The sequence below is a fragment of the Lethenteron reissneri genome, chromosome 65, assembly GCF_015708825.2.
Source record: "Lethenteron reissneri isolate LAM-NWPU_2019-01 chromosome 65, ASM1570882v1, whole genome shotgun sequence".
NCBI classification, from domain to species: domain Eukaryota; kingdom Metazoa; phylum Chordata; class Hyperoartia; order Petromyzontiformes; family Petromyzontidae; genus Lethenteron; species Lethenteron reissneri.
Genome location: NC_083843.1, coordinates 4,924,235 through 4,944,047, shown reverse-complemented (window position 1 = coordinate 4,944,047; position 19,813 = coordinate 4,924,235). Strand labels below are relative to the sequence as shown.

The 19,813-nt window shown below is 46.5% G+C and overlaps 1 protein-coding gene across 2 annotated transcripts in view; it reads left to right on the top strand.

Moving 5' to 3' along the window:
- The first annotated feature begins 5,634 nt into the window (after positions 1 to 5,634).
- LOC133359612 (uncharacterized) overlaps positions 5,635 to 19,813 on the top strand; it is a 35,698-nt gene continuing 21,519 nt past the window's right edge. Inside the window, exons 1-2 of one of the 2 annotated variants that reach the window (XM_061578080.1) lie at positions 5,635 to 5,710; positions 13,627 to 13,653. Coding sequence is in view for 1 of the 2 variants with exons in the window: in XM_061578079.1 (XP_061434063.1) it covers positions 19,720 to 19,733 (14 nt within the window). In the remaining variant the exon portion in view is untranslated. Of the gene's footprint in view, positions 5,711 to 13,626; positions 13,654 to 19,601; positions 19,734 to 19,813 lie in introns of those variants that run through there. The other variant, XM_061578079.1, reaches the window with a different exon arrangement.

Below are 19,813 nucleotides of genomic sequence, written 5' to 3'. Positions count from 1 at the left end.
TGTGCAGTTCATAGGCTTCTAATTACAGCTGTTCCTGCATCGGCGCATCTACACAACATTATCGATGTACGCCGGGTACAAGCAAGAACATCTGCTGGACTACATTGTTACGGAACAGTGGATGTGGGCCATGTCCTTGACACCAGGACATGGAGCTGATCTGCCCACTGACCATCGGGTTGTCATCTGTAAGATGTGCCTGCCATTCTTCCACTACAGTGGTGGGTGTCCATTTAGGACCCCATTCAAACCCACAATGGCTTGGTAAAAGCTAGCTGATAAAAGTCGCAAGCAAGAATTTTATCATTGCTTACAGCTGGGTTTGGCACCATTCGCCCTCCTCTGGATGCTGAGGGGAATTGGGTGAGGTTAAGGACTGTGGCTCATGCAGCTACAAAAGCTGCTTTGGGTATGCCGTCCAAACGTCCCCAGAGACTCTGGCTGATGGAGGAGGTGATCTGGCTGGCTGAGAAAAAGCAATAGGCCCACTCCTACCATCTACAGCATCCCACGTCAGAGAATGAGGAGGCTTACCGCAGCCATGCGCCACTGCAAGGATGAGTGGTGCTTACTGGTTGCTGAGCAAATGGAAGCTGCCTCAGCCACCCGCGATGACAAGTCACTCTTTAATTCCATAAGAATAGTAACTTGCAGCTTCACACCTATCACCATGCTAAGAGGAAAAAAAGGTGATCTGATCTTCGACCCCCAGGAACAGGTTTGCAGATTTGCTGAACATTTCTCTGAGGTCTTGGGGAAGGGGATATCCCTTAGCCAAGAACAAATCATGGGACACAGTGGGGATGACCCTAAGGCTGCAGTATTGGAAGAAGTCGCCGCCTGCAAGTGGCTGGCTGAAGTGTCATTTGTTGAAGAAGTACAGAAGGCGATCCAGAGTCTGAGACCAGGAAAAGTGCCAATTAGATATAATCTCCTAAACGAACTGCTGAGGAAGGGTGGCAATTATGTGCAGACTGCCATAAATTACATCATTATAACAGCCCACAGGATGGGGAGGATGCCCTGATGGTCCCCCTCTTTAAGAAGAGGGACCACATAGACTGTAACAACTACATGGATATCTCCCTCCTCAGTATGTTGGGAAAAGTTCTGGCAAAAAATATTCAACACCGCCTTGCCATGCTTGCTGATGAGAGCCCCAATGTGGTTTTAGGCCAAGGCAGTCCTGCACAGATGCCATATTCTCTGTCTGCTACAGCCGAGGTGTCGGGAATTCCAACAGGACCTAAGATCTCTGTTTTATTGACCTGGTCAAGGCCTATGATACCATAAACAGACTAAGACTCTGGGTTTTTCTTCATGCTTTCAGAATTGCTATCTCTCTGCTCACAAGTGTAGTAGGTCAATAACTAGAGGAGAGTCTTTCTGAGGCAACATGTATTTTATTAACAACTAGCTTTACTACCAGCTTCGCCCGGGACTTTGATTATTGTCTTGGATTAATATGTTGTGTGGTGAATGACGACTCGGAGGCAGGTTTCCAGGTAAGGGCTTGTGCCGGTTTATTAACACAAGGGAGCAATAACCGCACCAGAGGTAGGTGCCCCTACACTGGGTCCTTCACGGGGACCTCGGCTATATCTGCTGCTAGCGCAGCTATCTCTCTCTCGAGTCGAGACGGGGGCTCAACCAACACCGCCCGACCAAGGAGAGCAGCGCCCCACCTAACCCTAGCTGGCTCGTGCAGACCTCTCCCAGCCTTACCCCTGGCTATCTCTTCAACCGCTCTCCATCCCGGGCTCCCACAACGACCCCCCTTTCATCACGGGGCCCCCCTTAAGTACCCCCAGGTGACATGACGTCCTCGCACCTCACAGCGCGTATGACGTCATGTCTCCATACTACTCTACAAATACACGGCCTACGCGTTGGGTTGGGCGATGCGTGACGTCAGCAGGCACACTGTGTAATGGCTGCCACATGCGGGGTGACATCACAGATGTGACGTCACCGCTCACTTGCCGTGCAATATATATCCATTATTGCGCCCCCCCCCCAAATACAAAAGTCTATTTTTATACGTTTTGCATTGTGTACATTCTGGAAGCTACCCACATGCTAAATTTCAAGTTTGTTGCATGTTGGAAAGTATGCTAAACATTTCGAACAGACCTATATATATACATAAATCCCTAACATAAATGGGGTAACGGCCCCTTACACCCGATACACTGAGGAGGTAGTCCTTCCGTACTAATACGCCTCTCGCTGGCTATTCTAACCTTTCTTGAGTGAAGCTTGGTCTTCACTGGTATATAAGCTGGAGGCCGACCCTTTCCAGGGGTACGGCTCTGCCCTTGGGCTCGTCTCTTCAGGAGGCTCTTGGTCTTCGGGTGGACGGCGACTGCCGGGGCCGTTTAGAGGTCCTGCTTTTATACAGGTCCGTGGCTTGCTCCGCCCCGGCCACACCTTCCTTCCAGAACCTTCCGCCAGGTCCTGGGAGGGTGACGTCATCCCCCAGCCCCCTCCTGGGGTCTGCGTCCCTGAATCCACTATCTCATAGGGGTTAGCGTTGGTCCCTTTGGCCATAGTCCTTGGACACTGGGCTCGGTCACTCTTCTGCCCCCTATTGACACGTGTGGGATACTACCAGCTGACAGCATGGGGAGTGCACAATAATACCTCCACACAAGCATTAATGACCTTCATGATGGTGGGCAGGCCTGGGTAAAGCTTGGTAGCTAGGAGTCAGAGCCATTCTCTATTCACTTTAGGGTGCGATAGGGATGTCTTCTGGTGCCTACATTATTTAACATCGTTTTCAACAACGTAGTTCAAGAAGCCTTCCATGGTTTTACCAAGTGAATCTCTATCTGGTACAGATACAATAGTAGGCTGATGGATGCCCAGTTGTGGTCGAGGAATGGATCTCTTTTATATAACCATGTTATGTGTACTGATGATCTGATGATTGCTGCTCAATCAGAGAAGGAGTTGGAGGCACTACTGCTTGACCTGGACCATGCTATTAAGAAGCAGGGCCTTATCATCAGCCCCTCAAAAACTGCAGTCCATTTTCTGCAGTCTTTTTGTTTGAACTTCAGTATTACATATCCATATACAGTATTTCAATGATGCGATCCCATCCAGTGTTATCCTTCCCAATTGTTGCATTCCAGTCTCCCACTAGTATCGTAATAGCTTTTGCCCAACCCTCTTTTTTATCCAGGCTTGGGACTGGCTCACATATCCACTGTATTGTGAACTCCCGAGGTGGAATCGACCACTTACCCAAAGACAAGGATCCCCCGTGTAGCCTTAACAGACTTGAGACACTGCTGTTAGTCGCGAGCAAAGCCTGTGAAGGTCTGCACTGCGGCACACGAAGGGGTGGGTGGCCAGTACCACACCCAGCCATCTTTGTCTTTCTAGTGGCGATGTTCACACATCGCAACCAGGTATATTCATTTGATGCTAAGTCGACCTTGGGGAGGCCCCAGGACCATGAGCAGGAATCGAAATTGGGTCGCCGTGTTCGTAGCACATTGCTAACCACAAGACCACCACTCCCCACACATCAACCACCAATCGCCACTAAGTGGTAGTTAGGGGCCATCCATTAATGACGTCACGCACCTGGGGGGGGGGGTCAGACATTTGTGACAAGGGGGAGGGGGGGGTTGAGAAATGTGACGTCACATCAAAATGCGCAACTTGAAATAAATATAGACAACACGTTCTACTTAATTAAATCGACTTTTTAATACATGTTATCTCCTACAACATCAGAGTGCAGCGCCACATTAAATACGTACTACAATGACAATAGTTAAAGCGATTTGAAGCATGTTTATTTTTTTTCGGGGTGGGGGGGGGCAGAGCTTTGTGACGTCATATTTGAGGGGGGGGGGGGTCTGACTTTTTGTGACGCCTTGTGACGATGGGGGGGGGGGGGTCAAAAATCGTCCAAAATCGCGTGACGTAATTTATAGACGGCCCCTTATATCACCATGGCACTTGTGCCAGGAGATTTTCTAGACGCCTGTTCCCCCCGGGACTTCCGGTTCAAGCTTAATTCGATATTTTGCACGTGTTTTCGTGGTAATTGAATGAAAGGTGTAGGGGTTACCTGCCTCTCGCATCCGTCCAGAGCCCCTGTTGGTCGCTGTGGTGGCTTCGAGCGCCACGAGGGGAACAGCCATTTGAATGGACCTTCCCTCCAGTGGCGGCTCCTGCAAAATCTCTCAGAGGGGGCAAATGTCTGGATGATTGATAAGGATAAGGTCCACTCATGCAATGAATAAATTAACAGCTTAAGCATGTAAAGGCAACTTCACTTCTTTAATATTAATGAAAAATAAAGTGATTCTTACAATACATCTCCTTGTTTGTTTCTATACTCACTATTATTACAATCCACTCAGTTTTTTTTATTAAAGATTCTACTAGGTGGCAACAAATAACATTGTTGACTGAAACGTGCTTACGTATAATGACGTAAGCACGTTAGTGCGAGCCCTCCCGGAAGCCATAGAGAATGCATTGGAGCGCCCCCCGTTCGAAAAAAAACATCTTTGAATTTAAGTCTATGGGAACACTCTGGGCGATTCTCAGCCGGAGTGAAATCGCCCAAAAAGAGACGGTACTCCACAGAACGTGACATGACGCTGATTGGACTATATCCAGAGGCACAGTAACGGCTAGCGTAACTCTGTGGTTGAATGACATTGGTGGTGCGTCGCCCAATCGCCCTAATGAAGAAACCGCCCCTGCTTCCCTCCATGGCATTGCTCATAGCCACGACAGCATTATCGTCAGGGACCACACTCACATATCTCAATACCCGCCATTTACCAACCAAGTGATGGTGACGTCACCATGGCACCTGTGCCAGGCCAGGTGCACTTTGAGGCCACATGAAGTGTCAAAGGCTCGCTGACAGGAGGTCACGAGACAAACCCAGGTGCCATGGGTTGACTGACTGAGATGACTTGCGTATCACTCACATACCAACATACCCACTAACATACCAACGTAACCACGCACATAACCAAAAAGTCAAATGTAAAGATCCCCCATATAGTCTTAACATACTTTTGGGGCAAGTGCTGTTAGCGAGCACCTATGAAAGCCGGAACGGCACACGAGGGGATGGGTGGCCAGCACCACGCCCGACCGCCTTTGTCTCCCCAGTGGCGATGTTTACACACCGCACCAGGTACTCATTGTAGGCTGAGTCGACCTAGGGGAGGCCCGAAACCGGTTCAGATATGCATAACTGGTGTTGGCCGTGAGCGGAAATCGAACACCGCCTAAACCCGGCCGACGAAGCTCACCACTACACTACGAACTCGCATATCCATTCACATACCCACTGATATGCCAACGCACTCGCCCAAACACCCAATGCTCTCATGCATATGAGGCTCCTCTAGCCTGTCCCCCCTCCCCCGCACGTAAGAATGATCTCTCCCACTCAACACAACACCCGTTCCCCATCCACCTGCCCATCTCCACCCACCTCCACCAACCTCCACCCACCCACCCTATTCATGCGAATGGGGTCGCCCACCTCTGTGCTCGGAGTCCGGTTTGACGGAAAAGTCCAGTAGATGGCGGGGGTGGGTAGGTGATTTTTTGTGAATATTTTCAAAAACCGGAAAAGCTGCACGTGGTCAAGGGAGGTTTTTTTTTGGAAATCCCCTCCTAAATGCTACTCAGCATGTGAGCGCCTTGCTACTGAGAGGCAGGTGAGTGGTGGGCGCATGAGTGAAAGAGGGTGAGATTGAGTGAGAGTTTGGGGTTTTGTTCACGTGTGGCTGATATAATGTGTAAAATAATAACACTTGCTTTGAGATTCCTCGCCCATGATATGTGGCAGTTTATCCGGTCTCAGAGTGAGTCTGTGGGTATCTGATTGAGTCTATGAGTCTCTATGTGAGGCTGCGAGTCTCTGTGAGTATATGGGTCTCTATGTAAGTATGTGGGTCTCGATATAAGCCTATGGTTCTTGGTGTAAGTTTATGGGCCTCTGATTTAGTCTATGGGTCTCTCTGAGTCTGTGGGTCTCTGTGTGATACTGTGGGTCTGTGCGAATCAATGGGTCTCTGAGTCTATGAGTCTCTCTGTTTGTCTGTAGGTCTCTATTTGAGTCTGTGGGTCTCTGATTGAGTCTATGGGTCTCTATGTGAGTCTGTGGGTCTCTGATTGAGTCTATGGGCAAGGCTGGATTATGGACCGGGCCAGTGGGGCCAGTGCCCCGGAGCATCGGACTGCCAGGGGGCCTCCAAGCCTCAGGCCACGTGCGGTGCGTGGCCCAAGTCCTCCGAAGGAAGTTGAACGCCAGGGCCCTAAGTGCGCACAGAGCAAGCTGATCACTAGACCCCTGGGTGCTTATAGCGTGAGCTAATCACAAGGGCCCCCGGGCCCCTAGGTGCTAACAGTGTGATTTGACCACTACATACATCGAGCGTAACACCTGGACCCCTTGGTACATACAGTGCATGCTTCTGTACAACTGAGCCACTGGTTAGCATGTGTCGAGGTCGCTAGCCCCCGAGATCCCTCCCTCGACAATGCTAACGGCCGGGCTAACATCATCCCTCGCTCCCCCGCTGCTGTGCGAACCACTGCTGAGTTCCTCACCCATGGTGTGGGAGCCGTCGCTCGAGGATTCCCCTCCACCGCGGGTCCGCGTAATGGGCATGGTTAATTACCGAGTAGTATTCTGCCCCTCTCTACTACGATACTTCCCTTTCCTAATCGCGCGCCTGCAACCCACACGGAGCGAACGCACGCACGCCCACACACACGCCGCTCCGCACACTCCAACTCAACTCACGTTATACTCGCGCACCTGTATCACACACGGAGTGAACACACGCGACACCCACTCACGCGCCGCTCTGCGCAGCGCTCCCCCGAGGCGAGCCGCAGCACTACAGAATCACTGCGTACCCACGCGCAACCACACGCTCACACTGCACGACAAGATCACGCGAGACCACGCTTCGCTATTAATGATTTATTATCTGCTACCTGGTAACTGATGTTGAATCAGTGAGTCGACGAGGCTGGCCTATTCCACCCAAACCTGTACCTATTCCCTATTTATTGGCTTACGCTACCCTACTTCACCTCCCCACTTACTGTTTGGTGCCCGCGGAGGTTCGCTGCTCTCTGCGCTAACAGCGTACCTCGATGCGTCGCACGGACGGCCGGGTCGCTGGCTGGAGCTGCTGCTGGTCCGCTGGCCTGGCGAGAAGAGCCTCATTTCCCCTTTCCGCTCCCCTATTTATCCTCCCTACCTCAAAGGGATGCTGCGCTGAACAATGGGCTTGTGCACCTCGAGCCCGCGCACGGCGGTTCCGGGCGCTTTTTCTATGCTAATCAGTGAGCGGCGTTGGCGGCGTACATCCTAATTACTCCCTTTCTCACGCAGGCCCCCATCATCGAGGTTCATGCGGCGGCATCCATTACAAAGGTGCGCCGTGGGAATTTGTGCACGGCTGCCCGCGTGACCCCGCTCTCCAGGTTATTCATACTAATAGCCTTCTCCTTTAACTCCCCTAATAATGGTGCCTGCGTGCCCGAGCGTAATTACGCCGTCCCTCCGCTGCTTGTGCGGGGGGTGCCTGATTATGCAGTTCAGATGCGCTGCGTGTTTTCTAATGATGCTCCTCCATCACAATGCTTATTCCCTTTGCCTGCCCCGTCGATACTCGCGTGTGTGGGGGGAAATGCGCCTCAACCGCGGTGGCCGAATGCCCCACGCCGCGACCACACCATATTAAGGCCGGCCGCAGCGCCGCGGTGCCACGTAGCACGGGGGAGGTCATCCAATTCCCTGATCGCCGGAAACCGTGAGAATTAATCCCGATAAGGGTCTCTCGGATAAAAACCGGTCGGCCAGGCGACCTCCCCTCGGAGCTCTATGGGGGGGGGGAAATGAGTGCGGGTGTGTTCATGTGAGGTGAGGTGAGGGGGACGCGGGGTCGGCTCCGTTGCTTGGTGGTGGCGAGGTCGGGGATTTGGTGCCTGCCGAATGGCTTCGCGGCGGCGGCATCACACATGCTACAATATGCTGTGACATGATACAATATTTACCAACAAGTCAGTTCATTCTGCATAACAGGAGAGTTTGAAGGGCGTCATATTATGGCAAGTCGTTCGTTATTTGACTTACCGTATCTAACTATCCATTTATATTATCTAGCTGGCCATTTTCCCTAGCTAGCTGCCCATATGATTCAGATTGTTAATAGAAATTAGTTATCTAGTTGCCATTTTTGCCAGCTAGCTGCCCTTACAACCAAAGTAGATGCACTAAAAAGCCAGGTGTTGAGACTGAGGGCTCGTCGTTTGTTGAAAGCTTAGTTAGCCGTTGACAAATCAATTATTAAAGATACACCGCAGTGTTGTGAAGCATAAAAAAATGTGCCAAAAGCCATATTTTTTCATACACTAACGCATATATAAGAGACCCAATCCATACTTAAAGATTAAGGAAAACCCCATTAATTTTTTTTCCTTAGACCGCAAATTGTCGACAGCTCTTACGAGGTCTTTTTGCCCCCTCTCCATCGATGGGGTGTGGCCTATGTGCATAGTCTCCACCAAGTAATTTCACTGACTTATCAGAAACCTTTGTTGGTTGTTCAGCCAATGAAAAAAAGTTATCTTTAGAATTTCAAGCAAAATATTTATGTCTGTGTCAGGCAGGTAGATAAGACATTGCTTGGTAGGAAAAGCCACGGACAGATGCCTGTTTTTTGCTTGGTACACCACAGTAATATATTCAGAAACTTTTTTCATATTTTTCTAACACAACAGCCTTTTTAAAGGCTCTTTCAACAATCCCTCATGAGGGCTATTTTCTAACAGCCTTTTAAAAGGGTTAGGGTTATTTTCTTTTACGTACTTTTCTATTTTTTTCAAAAGCTGCCTTTAGGTATAAGTAGACTATAAAATACTACACCTTAATAGTAAGTTTTTACCCTTTTAACTGGTACAAAACTGACACCTTTATTCAAGGCATCATGTTTGTTCAATAAAGGTGTCAGTTTTGTACCAGTTAAAAGGGTAAAAACTTACTATTATATTTTGCCACTGGTAAAAGAGATCTCATAGTGTAAATACTACACCTTGATTGTATTTTACAACAACAGTATTTGAAGGGTGTTGTCATTATTCATATATATTAATTACATTAATATTTTAGAAGTATTGAGATATGCTATAAATATAGTCATATAAATAGCATATTAGTTCTGAAATATGGAACACAAACGTTGGAATAGTGGTGCTTCCAAAAGGAAAGCCAAAACAGAAAAGGAGGCAAGAGAGGCAGTTTTGTAGTCATTATATAGTGTAGTGTATACCCAGTTACTTAATGTTAATATCTCAGCTTATTGGAGAGTATATTGAGCACATTGATTATATTTATGTAGTTTATATTTAGTTTTTTCACATCGGTTTATTGTATGGTAGTTGGGTAGTTGCGGTTCTTTAGCGCCAATATGCTAAATTCCTCTGTTGATATGTAAACTCCTTTGTCAAGGCACTCTGCTCCTCCCACCCAGCTTAAATATATGCTGCCAAGCTTAGCGGTGTTCATTAGGACGCTGTCTTTCAGACAGCTCTGTTCTTCACCTGAGGACGGCTGCTTGTGTTGTGGCCGAAACGTCGTGATAATTTTATTTTATTATGTTTTATTTTTATTTTTTCCCTTCTACGTGACTTTACCGAAAGAACCAAGAAGATGAATCCCTGCAGTCACGAACGCTTTAAATAGAAATTTAACACTTTGATAGTAATAATGATGAAAGTAGCACTATTGTCAGCTGTAAGGAAGAACTAGCACTAGTTCAGTTTTGTCACTCCCCCAGAACCATCCTTTGAAGGTGAACCCTCAACAGCTAATGATATACAAGAACCATCATTTGCACCTCAAGAGCAGTTGGGCAGTTCACAAGAATCAAATCAGCAACCAAGCCATTCCTAGTGCTATGAGGTCACTGACCCTGCATTAGGGCAAAGCACTTCCAGTGGCATTGTTAAGTCAGTGGTTGTTGAAAGAGGAGCAGTCCCTTTCCAAAATGGCAGTAAAAATAGCCAGCTTCATTCCGAGATAGAATGCTTGATGGAAAGACTAGAAGTTTCAACAATGAACTTCTGAACTGTATATTACCAAATGGGTAGAAGATTTTTAGACAGTGGCTACTGTACTCACCCTCAACAGGTTGTATGTACTGTTTTGCATGAAAACTCTTCTACAGCAAGCTCGGTGGCTTTAGTCAGGTGTTTCGGGACTGGAAGCACTTTGAAAGAATAGGAGAACACGAAAGAGTGCAGAACACAGATCATGCATGCTTGCCTTGCACCAGCGGACACAGGGCAGTACTACAGATGCAGATCTCTGCAGCAACTTCATGGGGAACGTAAATACTGGAGGAACATTTTGAAAAGAGTTGTCGCAGTGATCAAGTTCTTGAGTGAAATAGGACTTGCGTTTAGAGGAGATGATGAAGAGTTTGGGTCAACTCATAACGGTAATTTCCCTGGCATCCTAGAATTGCTATCACAATTTGACCCATTCTTAGCTGAACATATTAAAAAGTTTGGCGGAAAAGGAAGAGGCACAGTGTCCTCTTTGTCATCGACAATATGTGAATAACTCATTGAGCTAATGGGTCAGAAAACTCGCCAAACAATAGCAGATGAGATGCGAGATGCCAAATATTATTCAATAATTGTTGACTCCAACCCAGACCTGTCACATGTGGACCAATTGATGTTCATATTCTGGTTTGTTAACAGCAGCGGGAATGTGGTGGAGTGCTTCTTAGGCTTTGAGCAAATTGAGAGCCACACTGGTAAAAGTTTAGCAGACTGTGTGACTTTGATGGTGGAGGGCCTTGGGTTGGACCTCTCAAACTGTAGAGGTCAGTCATATGACAATGCAAGCAACATGTCAGGAAAATACAATGGGCTACAGGCCCACCTGAAACAAAAAACACCCTCTGATAGAGTTTGTGCCTTGCGCAGTGCATTCACTTAACTTAGTTGGTGTTAATGCGGCAGTAGCCCAGAGGCTGACGAGTTTTTTAACATGTTGCAGTCACTGTACACATTTTGCTCTTCATCCACACACAGATGGGGGAAAGTCTTTCAGAAGACAGATGTCAGACCGACATTAAAATCGCTGTCCAGTCCTCGGTGGAGTGCTCTGGCAGAGTCAACCAAGGCACTGTGGAGAAATTACACCCACATTAGAGAGGTCTTCGGTGGTATGTGCAATGATGATAATGAGAAAAGAGATACTCGAATTGAGGCCGCTGGACTAAATGCTAAATTGGACACCTTAGAGATGGTGTTCATGGTACATTTCTGGGACGTCATACCTGACCGGTTCCACGCTAGAAGCATGCACCTACAGACAAGTGACATTGACATCTCTGTAGCAGCACAGCTTGTGTCTTCGTTGAGGGATTTTGTGGCGGGACAGTAAGACCAGTTTGAGGCTTTTGAAAGGGCAGCCTTAAATGTGACAGGTGTTTCTTAGTCATATAAGCACGATCTTCAGCGAAAGAGGAAACGCAAAACATTTGCAGATGAGAGCTCAGAGCCAGGCGTGACACTTGAGGGGAGGGAGAAGTTCAAAATAGAAATATTTTAGGTGGTCATTGATAAGCTAGTGGCATGCCTTGAACATCGCTTGGACGCTTACAAGCGTTTGACCAGTCTCTTTGTAGTTATCTTTACGTCAGATCAGGTGTCTAACAGTGATGTCATTCATAATAAAGGTTTTTGGGTTAGATCGCGTTATTTATAAATGTGTCGCAAACCTCCACCAAACGACACAGCTAATCAGTATAAAATGTGTCACGTTGACAAAAGACAAATAGTTCAGCACTTTAGCCCACTGGTGTGTTGAAGAGTGAATCCACACCATTTACAATTGTAGTATGACGTTTCACTGAAAATTACATCCTGCATCTTCGGGCGATTTGCCAGAAATAGTGAAGCCACCCACCTGCTAAAGTAGTGACCTATTTGTATTTTTTCCCACCTCTTTAATTTATTTGTCAATATCCATATATTTCAATGATGCGATCCCATCCAGCGTTATCCTTCCCAATCGTTGCATTCCAGTCTTCCACTAGTATCGTAATCGCTTTCATAGGCAATTCCTTTAACGTGATTTCCAACATTTCATAGATGTTGGTGCATGTATTTGGATGGTGTCTACCATATTTAGAGGTTTCTCATTACATATTTGCTCCAATTATTCTTGCACAAACCGGTTTATATCCCATTAATGATGCTTTGAGACCTACTACTAGAGGTTTTTGTTTTTGGGTTAGATCGCGTAAATATATAAATGTGCCGATAAAACCCGCCACCACACCAACACAGCCAACTAGTAAGGGTTATTATGGATGACATTGGTCGCGAAAGCCTACGTGTTTAAACGAACCCTACACCTCTGGTGTGCACTTTTTTTTCCCCTGAACAGATCACTTCACCCACCCCCATGTATCTCCCCCCGTTCCTGTCCATCTCATTTCTGCCAGTCCTAGGATTGCCGTGCCTTGGTATCTTCTATTATTTTCCTAGCCTAACTGTCCCGTTTCCCACAGTGTTATCTCATTCCATGTCGCTGACTGTAATCTCATTCGCCATTCTCAGCCCCTTCATTGTTTCGGAATATGGCCGCTTTGTTTCCTAATGGTGTTATAGCTGTTGCTCGTTCTGCTGCTGATTTCCAGTAGCTAATTTTTCGACCCAACTTGCTTGGGTTTGTTGGACCTTGGTTGACCCAAGCAAAGTCTGAGCCGGTATCCTTCCTTTTTCTTCTGTGATCGTCAAGAGCCGAAGAATCAGCACCCTTTTGCCCAACCCTCCTTTTTTATCCAGGCTTGGGACTGGCTCACATATCAACCGGATTGGGAGCTCCAGAGGTGGAGTCGACCACTTACCAAAAGACAAGGATCCCCCGTGTGGCCTTACCAGACTTGGGGCACTGCTGTTAGTCACGAGCAAAACCTGTGAAGGTCTGCACTGCAGCACACGAAGGGGTGGGTGGCCAGTACCACACCCAACCATCTTTGTCTATTCAGTGGCGATGTTCACACATCACAACCAGGTGCTCGTTTGAGGCTGAGCCGACCTAGGGGAGGCCCCAGGACCAAGTCGACCTAGGGAAGGCCCAGGGCCAGGAATCGAAAATGTGTAGCACAGCGCTAACCACAAGACCACCGCTCCCCACACAAGAACCACAAATCGCCATCCGTCCAGAGCCCCTGTTGGTCGCTGTGGTGGCTATGAGCGCCATGAGGGGAAGCCCTCATACAAATGAGCTCCTCTAGCCTGTCCCCCCTCCCCCGCACGTAAGAATGATCTCTCCCACTCAACACAACACCCGTTCCCCATCCACCTGCCCATCTCCACCCACTTCCACCAACCTCCACCCACCCCCACCCACCCTATTCATGCGAATGGGGTCGCCCATCTCTGTGCTCGTAGTCCGGTCTGACGGAAAAGTCCAGTAGATGGCGGGGTTGGGTAGGTGATGTTTTTGTGAATATTTTCAATAACCGGAAAAGCTGCACGTGGTCAAGGGAGGTTTTTTTTGGGAAATCCCCTCCTAAATGCTACTCAGCATGTGAGCGCCTTGCTACTGAGAGGCAGGTGAGTGGTGGGCGCATGAGTGAGAGAAGGTGAGATTGAGTGAGAGTTGGGGGTTTTGTTCACGTGTGGCTGATATAATGTGTAAAATAATAGCACTTGCATTGAGATTCCTAGCCCATGATATGTGGCAGTTTATCCAGTCTCAGAGTGAGTCTGTGGGTCTCTGATTGAGTCTATGTGTCTCTATGTGAGTCTGTGGGTCTCTGATTGAGTCTATGGGCAAGGCTGGATTATGGACTGGGCTAGTGGGACCAGTGACCCGGGGCCTCGGACTGCCAGGGGGCCTCCAAGCCTCAGGCCACGTGCGGTGCGTGGCCCAAGTCCTCCGAAGGAAGTTGAACGCCAGGGCCCTAAGTGCGCACAGAGCAAGCTGATCACAAGACCCCTGGGTGCTTATAGCGTGAGCTAATCACAAGGGCCCCTGGGCTCCGAGGTGCTTACAGTGTGATTTGACCACTACATACATCGAACGTAACACCTGGACCCCTTGGTACATACAGTGCATGCTTCTGTACAACTGAGCCACTGGTTGACACGCTACAATATGCTGTGACATGAAACAATATTCACCATAACAGGAGAGTTTGAAGGGCGTCATATTATGGCAAGTTGTTCGTTATTTGACTTGCCGTAACTAGCTATCCCTTTATTTTAGCTAGCTGCCCATTTTCCCTCGCTAGCTGCCCATATGATTCAGATTGTTAATAGAAATTAGTTAGCTATTTGCCATTTTTGCCAGCTAGCTGCTTTTACAACCAATGCACTAAAAAGCCAGGTGTTGAGACTGAGGGCTCGTCGTTTGTTGAGAGCTTAGTTAGCCATTGACAAATCAAATATTAAAGATACACCGCGGTGTTGTGAAGCATAAAAAAATATGCCAAAAGCTATATTTTTTCATACACTAACGCATATATAAGAGACCCAATCCATACTTAAAGATTAAGGAAAACCCCATTCATTTTTTTCTTAGACCGCAAATTGTCGACAGCTCTTACGAGGTATTTTTGCCCCCTCCCCATCGATGGGGTGTGGCCTATGTGCATAGTCTCCACCAAGTAATTTCACTGACTTATCAGAAACCTTTGTTGGTTGTTCAGCCAATGAAAAAAAGTTATCTTTTGAATTTCAAGCAAAATAATTCTGTCTGTGTCAGGCAGGTAGGAAAAGCCACGGACAGATGCCTGTTTTCTTGCTTGGTACACTACAGTAATATATTCAGATACTTTTTTCATCTTTTTCTAACAACAATCCCTCATGAGGGCTATTTTCTAACAGCCTTTTGTTAGGGTTATTTTCTTTCATGTACTTTCTATTTTTTTCAAAAGCTGCCTTTAGGTACAAGTAGACTATAAAATACTACAACTTGATTGTATTTTCCAACAACAGTATTTGAAGGGTGTTGTCATTATTCATATATTAATTAAATTAATATTTTATAAGTATTGAGATATGCTATAAATATAGTCATATGAATAGCATACTAGTTCTGAAATATGGAAAACAAACGTTGGAATAGTGCTTCCAAAAGGAAAGCCAAAACAGAAAAGGAGGCAAGAGAGGCAGTTTTGTAGTCATTATATAGTGTAGTGTATACCCAGTTACTTAATGTTAATATCTCAGCTTATTGGAGAGTATATTGAGGACATTGATTATATTGATGTAGTTTATATTTAGTTTTATCACATCAGTTTATTGTATGGTAGTTGGGTAGTTGCAGTTCTTTAGCGTCAATATGCTAAATTCCTCTGTTGATATGTAAACTCAGCTTATTGGAGAGTATATTGAGTATATTCATGATATTGATGTAGTTTATATTTTTTTTATCGGTTCACTATATGGTAGTCATTATATAGTGTAGTGTATACCCAGTTACTTAATGTTAATAGCTCAGCTTATTGGAGAGTATATTGAGTACATTGATTATATTGATGTATTTTATATTTCGTTTTTTAACATCGGTTTATTGTATGGTAGTTGGGTAGTTGCAGTTCTTTAGCGTCAATATGCTAAATTCCTCTGTCGATATGTAAACTCCTTTGTCAAGGTACTCTGCTCCTCCCACCCAGCTTAAATATAGGCTGCCAAGCTTAGCGGTGTTCATTAGGACGCTGTCTTTCAGACAGCTCTGTTCTTCACCTGAGGACGGCTGCTTGTGTTGTGGCCGAAACGTCGTGAAAATTTTATTTTATTATGTTTTATTTTTATTATTTTCCTTCTACGTGACTTTACCGAAAGAACCAAGAAGATGAATCCCTGCAGTCACGAACGCTTTAAATCGAAATTTAACACTCTGATAGTAATAATGATGAAATTAGCACTATTGTCAGCTGTAAGGAAGAACTAGCACTAGTTCAGTTTCCAGTAATGTCACTCCCCCAGAGCCATCCTTTGAAGGCGAACCCTCAACAGCTAATGGTATACAAGAACCATCATTTCCACCTCAGGAGCAGTTGGGCAGTTCACAAGAATCAAATCAGCAACCAAGACATTCCTAGTGCTATGAGGTCACTGACCTGCATAAGGGCAAAGAACTTCCAGTGACATTAAGTCTGTGCTTATTGAAAGAGGAGCAGCCCCCTTCCAAAATGGCAGTGAAAAATACCCAGCTTCAGTCCGAGATAGAGTGCTTGGTGGAAAAACTCGAAGTTTCAACAATGAACTTCTGAACTGTGTATTGGCAGATGGGCAGAAGGTTTCTAGACAGTGGCTACTGTACTCAACCTGAACAGGTTGTGTGTACTGTTTTACATGCAAACTGTTCTCCAGCAAGCTCAGTGGCTTTCGTCAGGGGTTTAGTGACTAGAAGCACTCTGAAAAAATAGGGGGACACGAAAAGAGTGCAGAACACAGATCATGCATGCTTGCCTTGCACCAGCGGACAAAGGGCAGTGCTATAGATTCAGATCTCATACAGCAACTTGATGGGAAACATAAATACTGGAGGAACATTTTGAAAGAGTTGTCGCAGTGATCAAGTTCTTGGGTGAAAGAGGACTTGCATTTAGGGGAGATGATGAACAGTTTGGGTCAACCCATTCTTAGCTGAACATATTAAAAAGTTTGGCGGAAAAAAAGAGGCACAGTGTCCTATTTGTCATCGACAATATGTGAATTAACTCATTGAGCTAATGGGTCAGAAAACTCGCCAAACAATAGCAGATGAGATGCGTGATGCCAAATATTATTCAATAATTGTTGACTCCAACCCAGCAAATTGAGAGCCACACTGGTAAAAGTTTAGCAGACTGTGTGACTTTGATGGTGGAGGGCCTTGGGTTGGACCTCTCAAACTGTAGAGGTCAGTCATATGACAATACAAGCAACATGTCAGGAAAATACAATGGGCTACAGGCCCACCTGAAACAAAAAACACCCTCTGATAGAGTTTGTGCCTTGCGCAGTGCGTTCACTTAACTTAGTTGGTGTTAATGCGGCAGTAGCCCAGAGGCTGACGAGTTTTTTAACATGTTGCAGTCACTGTACACATTTTGCTCTTCATCCACACACAGATGGGGGAAAGTCTTTCAGAAGACAGATGTCAGACCGACATTAAAATCGCTGTCCAGTCCTCGGTGGAGTGCTCTGGCAGAGTCAACCAAGGCACTGTGGAGAAATTACACCCACATTAGAGAGGTCTTCGGTGGTATGTGCAATGATGATAATGAGAAAAGAGATACTCGAATTGAGGCCGCTGGACTAAATGCTAAATTGGACACCTTAGAGATGGTGTTCATGGTACATTTCTGGGACGTCATACCTGACCGGTTCCACGCTACAAGCATGCACCTACAGAAAAGTGACATTGACATCTCTGTAGCAGCACAGCTTGTATCTTCGTTGAGGGATTTTGTGGTGGGACAGTAAGACCAGTTTGAGGCTTTTGAAAGGACAGCCTTAAATGTGACAGGTGTCTCTTAGTCATATAAGCACGATCTTTAGCGAAAGAGGAAACGCAAAACATTTGCAGATGAGAGCTCAGAACCAGGTGTGACACTTGAGGGGAGGGAGAAGTAAAAATAGAAATATTTTATGTGGTCATTGATAAGCTAGTGGCATGCCTTGAACATCGCTTGAACGCTTACAAGCGTTTGACCAGTCTCTTTGTAGTTCTCTTTACGTCAGATCAGGTGTCTAACATTGATGTCCTATTCTTAATAAAGGTTTTTGGGTTAGATCACGTTATTTATAAATGTGTCGCAAACCTCCACCAACCGACACAGCCAATCTGTATAAAATGTGTCACGTTGGCAAAAGACAAATAGTTTACTACTTTAGCCCACTGGTTTGTTGAAGAGTGAATCCACAACATTTACAATTTGAGTACGACGTTTCACTGGAAATCACATCCAGCATCTTCGGGCGATTTGCCAGAATAGTGAAGCCTCCACCTGCTAAAGTAGTGAACTATTTGTATTTTTTCCCACCTCTTTAATTTATTTGTCTATATCCATATATTTCAATGATGCGATCCCATCCAGCGTTATCCTTCCCAATCGTTGCATTCCAGTCTTCCACTATTATCGTAATCGCTTTCATAGGCAATTGCTTTAACGTGATTTCCAGCATTTCATAGATGTTGGTGCATGTATTTGGATGGTGTCTACCATATTTAGGGGTTTCCCATTACATATTTGCTCCAATTATTCTTGCACAAACCGGTTTATATCCCATTAATGATGCTTTGAATTTTACGCTCAACAAGAGACCTACTAGAGGTTTTTGGGTTAGATCGCGTAAATATATAAATGTGCCGTTAAAAGCCGCCACCACACCGACACAGGCAACTAGTAAGGGTTATTATGGATGACATTGGTCGCGAAAGCATACGTGGTGAAACGAACCCTACACCTCTGGTGTGCACTTCTTTTTTCCCCTGAACAGATCACTTCACCCACCCCCATTTATTTCCCCCCGTTCCTGTCCATCTCATTTCTGCCAGTCCTAGGATTGCCGTGCCTTGGTATCTTTCTATTATTTTCCTAGCCTAACTGTCCCGTTTCCCACAGTGTTATCTCATTCCATGTCGCTGACTGTAATCTCATTCGCCATTCTCAGCCCCTTCATTGTTTCGGAATATGGCCGCTTTGTTTCCTAATGGTGTCATAGCTGTTGCTCCTTCTGCTGCTGATTTCCAGTAGCTAATTTTTCGACCCAACTTGCTTGGGTTTGTTGGACCTTGGTTGACCCAAGCAAAGTCTGAGCCGGTATCCTTCCTTTTTCTTCTGTGATCGTCAAGAGCCGAAGAATCAGCACCCTTTTGCCCAACCCTCCTTTTTTATCCAGGCTTGGGACTGGCTCACATATCCACTGGATTGTGAACTCCCGAGGTAGAGTCGACCACTTACCCAAAGACAAGGATCCCCCGTGTAGCCTTAACAGACTTGGGGCACTGCTGTTCGTTGCGAGAAAAACCTGTGAAGGTCTGCACTGTGGCACACGAAGGGGTGGGTGGCCAGTACCACACCCAACCATCTTTGTCTTTTCAGTGGCGTTGTTCACACATCACAACCAGGTGCTCGTTTGAGGCTGAGTCGACCTAGGGGAGGCCCCAGGACCAAGTCGACCTAGGGAAGGCCCAGGGCCAGGAATCGAAAATGTGTAACACAGCGCTAATTACAAGACCACCGCTTCCCACACAAGAACCACAAATCGCCATCCGTCCAGAGCCCCTGTTGGTCGCTGTGTTGGCTACGAGCGCCATGAGGGGAAGCCCTCATGCAAATGAGGCTCCTCTAGCCTGTCCCCCATCCCCCGCACGTAAGAATGATCTCTCCCACTCAACACAACACCCGTTCCCCATCCACCTGCCCATCTCCACCCACCTCCACCAACCTCCACTCACCACCACCCACCCTATTCATGCGAATGGGGTCGCCCATCTCTGTGCTCGTAGTCCGGTCTGACGGAAAAGTCCAGTAGATGGCGGGGGTGGGTAGTTTATGTTTTGTGAATATTTTCAATAACCGGAAAAGCTGCACGTGGTCGAGGGAGGTTTTTTTGGAAATCCCCTAAACGTTGCTCAGCATGTGAGCGCCTTGCTACTGAGAGACAGCTGAGTGGTGGCGCATGAGTGAGAGCAGGTGAGATTGAGTGAGAGTTGGGGGTTTTGTTCACGTGTGGCTGATAGAATGTCTAAAATAATAACACTTGTATTGAGATT